General features: G+C 36.3%; 2 protein-coding genes across 2 annotated transcripts; both read left to right on the top strand.

Moving 5' to 3' along the window:
* Positions 1-840: 840 nt before the first annotated feature.
* On the top strand, positions 841-3,655 carry LOC141707243 (large ribosomal subunit protein uL4c). Its single transcript, XM_074510290.1, has 2 exons — positions 841-1,834; positions 3,344-3,655. The coding sequence occupies exons 1-2, from the start codon at positions 979-981 to the stop codon at positions 3,379-3,381; spliced, it is 894 nt and encodes a 297-aa protein (XP_074366391.1). The 5' UTR covers positions 841-978; the 3' UTR covers positions 3,382-3,655.
* A 501-nt stretch (positions 3,656-4,156) lies between these two features.
* On the top strand, positions 4,157-9,959 carry LOC141687479 (uncharacterized). Its single transcript, XM_074492773.1, has 7 exons — positions 4,157-5,255; positions 5,377-6,314; positions 6,727-7,419; positions 7,601-7,735; positions 7,871-7,981; positions 8,502-8,969; positions 9,253-9,959. Exons 1-7 carry the CDS (start codon positions 4,157-4,159, stop codon positions 9,505-9,507), a joined length of 3,699 nt encoding a protein of 1,232 aa, XP_074348874.1. The 3' UTR covers positions 9,508-9,959.
* The last annotated feature ends 480 nt before the right edge of the window (positions 9,960-10,439 follow it).

Below are 10,439 nucleotides of genomic sequence, written 5' to 3'. Positions count from 1 at the left end.
GCACAGAGAAATTCCATAAACATGCGTCATCAGAAAAGCAGCCAACTTCCTTTCCACTTCGTAAACTTGCGTTTTTCAGCAAAGAGAAGCCATCTAATGATCCTCCACCTCATAAACATGAATTAAGTGTAGTTTCCCCTTCATCTAATACACCAAAACCAGGAAAATCTTCTGTTTCATCTCATAAAGAAACCCCGCCATATGTTTCTTCGCCTCATAAACACAAATCATGTCGTATTTCGGTTCATCTTGTTGTAATATTGTGTGAATCTTGTGTCTATAGCTCATATGTTGACGATTTCTTTGTTTTCCCCTTTCATGTTGTAGATTAAACTTTGTTAAACTAATAGATGAATTGGATGTTAGTGCTTTAAGTTAGGAAAAAGTTTCTTCACAAGTGAAAACGTTACATGTTGATAGACTCAGAGCATCGTATCTTAGACGATTTGAGTTGCTGCTGAAAAAGATTTTCCGATTCTCATAATTGTCCCAACTGTATAAAGTCATAATTTTTGACCCCTATAATATCCGCTTTCATAATTTTTAACCCTTTTCCAATATTCAATTTTAGTAAAAAGCTGATTTTATCCTCCGAGATTCATCAATATGTTATTTTGGAACAAAAAGAAATTAAAAGATAGGGAGACGAATACTATAAAAAGCAAAATATACGACCAATATTTGAAGAGTCAAAAGTCATCCGGCCTTTATAAAAACTTATCAAATCCTTTACATAATCTTTTGTTTTGAAAACACTTTCTGCAAGCCCACTTTCCCAATCCCTGGCTATCCATATTGGGCCGAACGGGTCAAAACCAGGTAAAAAACGTAATTCAATTGTTCTTAATTTTTCTACCAAAATAACATCACAACACTCCTCAGCAACAACAATTCAAGAAACAAGATAAGCAAGAAGATAACATCTCTCTCTCCCTCTCTCTCTCTCTCCCTCTCTCTCTCTCTCATATAATCTAAGCAATGTCAGTCTCTATAACATCCCCATTATCATCTTCAACCCTTGCATACTTCTCTTCTTCATCACTCTTTCTCTCTCACACATTCACACACTCTTGCACTCTCTCTAAAAGACCCACTTCCAGTCTCTCCATTTCTCACTCCCCCACGCGCCCTATCCACTCCCAGCTCGCCACTCTCCCTATCCTCTCCTTCGACGGCGAGAAAGTCGGCGAAACCACACTCTCCCTCAAATCGGCGCCACCGGAGACTGCACGCGCCGTTGTTCACCGTGGAATCACTACAGACCTGACCAACAGGCGACGCGGGACAGCTTCCACGCTTACACGTGCGGAGGTTCGAGGAGGTGGGAAGAAACCGTACCCGCAAAAGAAGACGGGCCGGGCCAGGCAGGGGTCGAGACGAACCCCTCTTAGGCCCGGTGGAGGAGTGGTGTTTGGGCCGAAGCCCAAAGATTGGTCTATTAAGATTAATAAGAAAGAGAAGAGATTAGCTATTTCTACTGCATTGGCAAGTGCATTAGGGAATGGAATTGTGATTGAGGAGTTTGGTGATAGGTTTGAGAAGCCGAAAACGAAAGAGTTTATTGGGTTGTTGAATAGGTTAGGGATTGACCCGTGTGAGAAATCGTTGTTCTTGATGACTGATGTTCCGGATAATGTGAGGCTTTCTGGTAGAAATATTGGGACTTTGAAGATGTTGACACCGAGGACGTTGAATTTGTTTGATATTTTGAATTCCGATAAGTTGGTTTTTACCAAGGATGCGGTGGAGTATTTGAATGAGGCGTACGGGTATGATTTGGATGGGGAGAGTGAGGTTGACGAGGACGAGTATGAGGGTGCCGATGAGGGTGAAGGTTAGTTCTCTCGTTTATTATTTGTTAAGAAATTTTAGGATGATTTTGTTCTTGCAATGTAGGAATTTTTGCTTAATTTAGTAGTAGGCTTTTATGATATTTTTTGCATATGCTATTTGATACTATAAATTTAAAATGTTGGTTGAAAAATGTACATTTTAAAATGAAACTTGAGTATTGGATATTTTATATTTACGGGGTAAGATGAATTTTGTTCAGGAATGATGATCATCTTTACTGCAAATTATAATTCTTGCTCCCAAATATGACAATTTGAACTTGTATCACTTCTGAACCCACACGAGGGATACGAATCGTGAACCTATGGGAGGCAATACACATCTCTAAACATATATTTTTAAAAAAAAGTGGGAAGTATGCATTTCCCAAATGCATCTTCAGAGAGTGCATTTGACAAACACGAATCCCTAATTTATACAAGTCAGAAATGAGTATATCCTCCTTTTGCCTTGTACGCATATTGAAAATGTCTGTTTTATTTAGTATTTGGTTCATTACTTCCTAATTGTTTTATTCTCGACTATCCTCCTGATTGAAATTGTGATATTTTTGGCATTATCATAATGTTGAGTATGTGGGTTGAGCCAATAGTTGTTGGTATTCAAATGCAGTTAGTAGAGTTTGAAGAACTTTTTCCTAAGTGGCAGCTTTGCCATTTTCATGACTTTGTGGGATAATGTGTACTAGTAGCTTGAATGTAGTACTTTTTAAGGCCTTGGGCTACCAGTTCTTAAGTATTTAAATTGTATTTAAAGGTATATAATACATTAAAATTTGTTGGGCAATAGCTTTTTATATAATTCACTTAGATAAAATGTCAAGTATTTTATGGAAAACGAACAATTTGCATATGCAATTGTGTGTTTAGATGTATGTTTATGCGATTTTTTGCTAAGTTGGTGATGTCTTTAAACAGTGCTTACTGGGTTCCAACATGAGATACACATATTTTGTATTTAGATGTATGTTTATGCGATTTTTGCTAAGTTGATGTCTTTAAACAGTGTTTACTGGGTTCTAACATGACAACATATTTGAATTGGCGACTTTTAAGAATACCTTTAAAATTCTGAATTATTTGCGTTCTTGAATTATTAATTGGTGAAAAAATAATATATCTACGTACACAATTGTACATCTAGATTGTAAAAGATGGTATGCTTCTGTCTCATGGTTGCTCAGCTCAATTGTTCTCACGTCACTATTATATCTCACGTCTTAATTGTTTGCGGTAGGATTAGTTTTTCTTATGCTCATACCTCTTCATCTAATGAAGTTCATAAACGAAAATTGACATATCTTTACAGTTCAGAAGAAACCCTGTACTCTGATGTGATATACTGTACTACGAGACCAATTTTTTTTACTGTGCATTATCATATGGAGTGAAAACGTGACTTTTACTGTTAAAATGATTATCGTTTGCACAACATTGCTTTCTTTGACATTTCTTGTTTCTTAATATCCATTCCTTTGATTTGAGAGCAGCAACTGATGGAGAGATGAACTCTGATGGGACAGAGTAATGCACTCTTGCTGATGATAGCCAAGAAGAGTTTTTCTTTCTGTCGTCAAAAGTGACAGATCAGTATATGCATTAAAATTCACATTAGGGTTGTACTAAGTGCTTGCCTGTTAGGGTTTGTAACAATTTGTTGAAAATTTTAACGTTGATATATCAAAATTTTATACTTTGTATCTGTTACCTGAAATCGTATGGACCCTTTTTTGTAAGATGTAATCATGTTGTATTCTAATTGTAATTAATTTATTTTGTTAAATTCTAGTCTAGTTCATCTACTCTTCAGCCTGTTCAATTTGCTCTCGTTTCTAACATTTTGAATAAAGGAAGATATATTATAACAATCTATTGAAGCTTTAAATGAAATAAACCTCAAGAGAAAAAAAAGCTTTAAATGAAATAAAATGATTAAATGTGTAAAAATACTTAAAAATACATTACGGACTTTGTCCTGAAACAGGGGATCAACAAAAGCCATGAACCAAAGAAACACATTTCTATTATTAACAACCAAAACAAGCAGGGGGCTAACCAATTTTCAATTTTAGGTTTTTGTAATTCTTTTTGTTGCAGATTAATTTTAGGTAATTTTTACAGGCCCCTCCACAGTTTTGATTTATTTTTCTCTTTCTCATGCTTCTTCATCCCAGCTTTGAATTTGATTCCATATCTCTCTATTATATTTTTCCAGTTTCTTGTTTAATCTTGATAAATGAGGGTCTCTACTCTTTATCTTCTTTGTAATTTGTTTTTCTAACAAATTCTGTTAAAACGTAAAGATGGCTATTGATGCAAAGAGTATACTAACTTGTTCATGGAAGATTGTTAGTTTTTCCTTGCAATTTTTTTTCAAGTTTGTATCAGAAAATCCTGTTTTTTCTTCTGTTTCTTCGTTCTTTATCCTTCTTTACATGTTTTCGCCTACATTTTTCGCTTTTATAATATTTTCCTTGCTTGTTTTGATCTGTGCTTTCGGTTTCTATAGAGTTTACCTTAATCTTGATACTACAACTACTGATAGTTTGAAAAGCTATAAGAAAAATGACGGAGACCCTTCAAAAGAGAGCACGAATGGTAGCATTTCGGATCATGTCAATAATAAAAATAGAAAAAAGTTTACGCGGAGGAGTAATATCGAGGACAGAAATATGGTATGTTCTGCCGGATCATACGACGATAAGGTTGACAAAAGTGCAAATGTAGAAGAGAATGTTAAAGAGGTGAAATTAGATTCTGAAGATGAGAATACTGAGTTTTCTACATGTAAGGCTAATGAACATGATGTTGGTTGTGATGAAGGGTCAAAAACATACTATCGCAATAAGGAAAGTTCAGAAACCTCTGAGATTTCACAAGAAGATAGACATGAGGGTAAACAGGAGACTGTTTTGGATCCAGGAGTCTCTGATGTTGAAAGAAACATAAGGTTGGAGACAATGATTGCAAGACGAAAAGCAAGAAAATTTTTCAGTTTTCAGGTGAGGCATAAACTGATGAAAGCGGGCAACAATGACCCTGTTGAGCATCTTGCCTCTATTTTGGTACCCAGAAGCAACTACCCTATTTCCAACAATTCTATTGATCATGTTATCCCTGATTCAGCTCCTTCAGTTTTGGTACCAATGCAGAATCCTTTTGATCTCCCTTACGACACACACGAGGAAAGACCTAACCTGACTGATGAGAGTTTCCAGAATGAGTTCTTAGCAGAAAATAGGGACTTGAGTTTCTGCAGGCAAACGAGTTTTAGTTGGGGTGCTTTGTTTGCATTAGATGCCCTTGGCGATAAAGATGAAACGGTTTCTAATGATATTTCAATTAATTTAAGGGCTCCGCAGAAGCTTAAAAACCCAATGGTAACTTTAGGAAGTCATTTAGGTAAAATAAGGTGTTATATCCTTAACCTCTGCAAACTGAATCACAAAATTCTTTTACTTTCTTTTGTATATCTAAGTCAATGTAGTTCTTGATCTTTTTTCTCCACGCTTTTTTCTTGTAGAGAATAAATATGCAGCAGAGATGATTGAAAAAGAATCATCTCAAGAAAAAGAGGTAATATCCGGTGGATGCAGTGCTGAAGATCATGCCACCCAAGAAGGTCAAGCCGCTCAACAGGCAGTATCCTCCCAAGAAGACCAAGGCACTCAACATGCAATGTCCATTGAATGCAGTGCTGAAGATGCCGCCCAAGAAGGCCAAGCCGCTCAACAGGGAATATCCAATGGAGGCAGTGCTGAAGATCATGTCACCCAAGAAGGCCAAGCTGCTCAACAAGGACCTGATTCTATTGACATAAATCACAAGGAAGATAAGAGTGACACGCTGAAGAAAGAAATAGTAGATGACAATATTGGTGTTGAATTAAGCTCATCATCTTCGTCAGAAGAAAGTTTGCCAACATGCAGGGCGAACAAAGATGCAATTTTAAGATCCATTGCTTCTTTCCGGAGGATAGCTACAGATGATGAGTATCAAGTGAATGGTCTTACACATGATAATGATCAAATCGTTCTAAATAACATAAAATCAGATGATGGTTTCTTATATGCTGCTCGAGTTATGAATAATCATGCTCGTACGAATTCTTTAGCTTCAGACATGCTAGTGGAGGTTTCAGAAATGAGTTCACCTAGAAGCATGCCATCTATAGATGAAGAATATTCAGGAAATGAAGAAGTAAAGGAAATTTCTTCCCATCCATCTCAGATGGATACAAGCCGTGAATCAAATTCGAGAGAAGTACCTGAAATTAATGATCAGCAGGACATTTCTGGAGGGGCATCAAAAATAATCCACAATGCAGAAGCTTTTACATCAGATCAGCTTTCAGAGAAAGTTTCTGAAGAGAATTCTATCAACTCAAGTGTTTCATTGTCATCTTCAAAGACCGGATTACCGGACAGCACTCAAACCCATTCAATGAATTCTAACATAGAGGTTAGTCATACTTTTAATGGAAGCACGATGGACATAGAGCTGTAAAGTAAAGATAATCACGTAGAAGGTGGCCTTAAGGCGATGTAAACATTATAACCATACATTTTTAATGAGATGGTGGGGTGGGGATTGGTCTAATCGTCGCAGAACATTTTCTATTTCACTAGTAAATCAGCATCCAACACTTAACTTCCCTGATTTTCTTTAAGCCTAATGAATTTGGGAACTCTACTTGGACAATGTTTGTGTGGGGCTAATAGTTGCAACTATCACTGCATATGTAATTATTTAAGCCTCTTAAGCAGCCAACAAACAGTTCCCATTGTGTACTATGCTTGTTAATATGGATATCCTTAACAAGTGTCTCAGTATCAGTTAATGGCCTTATTAATGCACTTGTGATGATGAACAGGACTTTCCGGAATCTTCAGAGAAGAGCAATACGGGCAATATTATTGATAATAATCTGGGAGATTCAGAGACTCCAATTAACGATGACCTGAAAAATTCAAACACAGGGAATAACATTGACAATGGTACCCCCAAACAAATAATACAACCAAGGGACCTTCCTGAATCATCTGGTGGAAGTAACTCAAATTCTGTCAACCATCAGGATCTCTCGGAGTCATTTTTACAAAATCGGAAAAACGAGAAAAGAGATTATCATGGAGAATCAAAATATCAACCTTCACAGGATATTTTTCCAGAAAACCCAACGTCTGTTCAGAGCAATCACAGTTTAAGATCACCTGAAAACAGAAGGAACGAAGAAGTTGTTTCAGAAGTTGAGGTCCCTGCATCCTCTGCTGAGAATGAAGCTTCTGATGTGGTGTCAGAATTTGAAACTGAGCAAGTTTCTAACATCTCATCTTCAGGCTCCTCTCCCAAGTCCGTGTTGCAACCAAAGTTTTCAAGTGATAATGTCTCCTCGATGAATCTCAATCAGGGGACATCCACAGAGTATCAACAAGCTCATCGTCTGATTGTTGAGGATGATTCAGTGCTACCGGTTGTGGATTTCAATCATTCTGCATTTCAAAATGCATCCCCCAGAGAAGACAATTCGACTTCTCGACCATCTCATGTCATAGAAAGACTTCAGGTGAGATAGTATACCTCCTAGAAGTAATTTAGATATCTTCCATCAAAAAGTTTTATCCAAGAAGAGATTATTGTGATTTGAGGTGACAGAATTTACATTGAGATTAATGATCACAGAAATAACACACTGTAGCTTCATGATGCTTATATTAACATTCTTTAAAAATAATATTGACTTTCAGAGCCCAAGATCTGTGGATGCTCTCTATTGCATGCCTATCCGATCCAGACTTGAAGAAGGTGAAAATCATGATTCTCCGTTAATAACTTCAGACAGCAGTTTCATTCAGGACATACATGACATAGAAAGACTTCAGGTGAGATAGTATGCTCCCTACAAGTAATTTAGATATCTTCTATTGGAAAGTTTTATCATAGAAGATATTATTGCAACTCTAGTGACATAATCTGTATGCCTATAATAACATTCTTTAAATAATAATGACTTTCAGAGCCCGAGATTTGTTGAGGCTCTGTATTGCAAGCCTTTCCGGTCTGAAGAACGTCAAAATCATGATGCTTCGATATCAACTTCGGCCAGCAGTTTCTATCAGGACATACATGTAAATCTCACCCTTCTTCTCTATATATATTTGTCATAGTAGTGTGATGCTCTAATATTACAACACAATACATCACATGAAGATAAAGTTTGAAGGACCATAGACCCTACGCTTATACAAAGCTTATACATGAAATACGTTAAGTTTCAATATTTCTGTATGAATATATTTGCATTCTTTAGCTTTGCAAATTTTAGCTGGAGTACTCTTCTATATGCTTAAGCCAGTTTGTGTAATTATTTGTTTAGCATTCACATAATCTTTATTCAAGATGAACAATAATTATATTTTTAAAAAAATAGTTTAGATTCCTAAAGTTTTAAAATATGATCATGCTATCAGTTCTTACTCGAAAATCATATCATTGGAATAAAAAACGGATAAGGATATAAACAAAGAATATTACAAATTTGAAGAGTGAGCATCTTAATGGAGGTAGTTGTTTCATCACATTACCAAGTAATATTTTGTAGGTCTTTGGTTCTTCTTGAAATATATTTACTAATGAAGTATTGAACAGGATCCATACCCTCATCAGAGCAATTTCAACCAAGAAGCTGACACCAGTAATCATATTGACAACCTAGTTGTCAATGACAATCAAGTGAGGACAAACTTAGAGTCTGTTGAAAATATTGAAGGTGATAACCATGACGAGGCATCAATAGAACAGTCAGCTCTTACGGAACCATTAAATTCTTCCAGTTCAAAATCCATTGAAGATACGAAAGAAGGTATTAGGGAAATAAATGGACAGGAAGGTACCTCTGGTACATCTAAATCTACAGAAGGGAAATCAGAATCAGGCCCTGATTTTAGATTGAATGAGTTACATGAAGCAACACTAGATGATTTTTCAAACCAACCACATGAAGCTGAGGCTAAAGATAGCTCAGTAGCGAGTAAAGCTCTTAACGCAGTCTTGGACCAAAAGCAAACCGAGTCCAGTACTAACACAGGAAATCTTGTGGCACATGTGGACATAAAGGTAAGATAATGCCAATGGCTATTTTTTCGTTTGTATATGTAATTATATTAAAAATTAGGTGTGTTTACTGAAACTGGCCAGGGGTAGAGGTAAGGGTCAAGGAATGTGTACATCTTACCCTCCTCGTGTTATGCACCGGCTCTACGAGTGTAATTTTATTTCTCAAAGTTCCTTTATCCTACAGGATAAACACAGTAGGAGGATTTGAAACATATCACATAAAATTTGTTTGATCTATAGAGGAAAATAGATTATTAGACTTGACATTTGACATGTCGAACAGGAACCATCAGATCCTTCTCTGGGAAGAACAATGGAGGAAGGCAACAACAGTACGGCCAATCAAAATGATCCAGAAATTACTAAATCGGATGCTAGTGATATAAAGTCTGTCAACAGACACAGTGGAGAAGCATTTGAACACGTAATCAGACCGGAAGGTGTTCATAACTCCTCGGAACTTGATGCTACTTCGGACTCAAAATCTACAGCAGAGATTGAAGGTGGCCTCGCTAACTGTCGTGAAGTTGAGAATTAATCTGATGATCACAAGTAGAGGACCATATCATACATAACATCATTAGTCATAAACCTAGGAGCTTGGAAGATATAATAGTAGATCATATCCATTAAATATCTTTTCTGTTCATAGTTTAGAAGCCAAAAGTTCCAGGAGCAGGTTCGGCAAGTTCTGGACAACTTTTCAAGCAATTAGCATTAGTCAGGAACTTTGACTTATCAAATTCTTGGATATTACGGGCAAAAAAAACAGAACATCAGCTGTTTCTGATGCACATATCTTTGTTTCTCATGTACAGTACTTTATTAGCGAGAGATATTAGTGAAAGATAGATTGAAATGTAATCAAGCACTTTGATTTTGACCGGAAGAAGAACTTTTTTTGTCTAGTCTCGGAGCAACTATAGTGGTTGACCCCCTTCAAAAAATATCAATTTTACCCTATTACATAATTACATTTTATTTCTCTTCCGTACATATCATTTTTTACACTCACATTTGAAAAATGCTCTGTCACCCTTACAAACGATGTCAACTTCATACTTTATTGATTATAATATTAATAATAATTTTATAGAATTTACATATTGTTACCTTGAGCCTCTTTCTTTGGAAGATAAGACATCCTCTTTGCAGTCCCAAATATTACTTGCATATTTCAAATCCTTAACATGCATTTTCAAAGGGAACTGGACCTGGAGATTGTAGTATATATAGCCACCGAATCAAAAACGAGTTCTAGATTTTTTTTAAGGATCGTGTGTTGTATACATTAGAAAAAGCATTGACAAAGCCGACTAACACAGCTAACTAAACAACTTTATTGATAACTCCATCACGGTACGAGCCTTTCGATGTCGCGTCTGAACCCTTCTTGCAGTGCAGCTGGTACGTGTTTGTAAAATAAAATTGGAAGGAGATTTGAGCCCCGTGATGCCTCCAATATAAGAA

This window comes from Apium graveolens, chromosome 2 (genome assembly GCF_009905375.1).
Source record: "Apium graveolens cultivar Ventura chromosome 2, ASM990537v1, whole genome shotgun sequence".
NCBI lineage: Eukaryota > Viridiplantae > Streptophyta > Magnoliopsida > Apiales > Apiaceae > Apium > Apium graveolens.
This window is presented reverse-complemented; position numbering and strand designations above follow the sequence as displayed.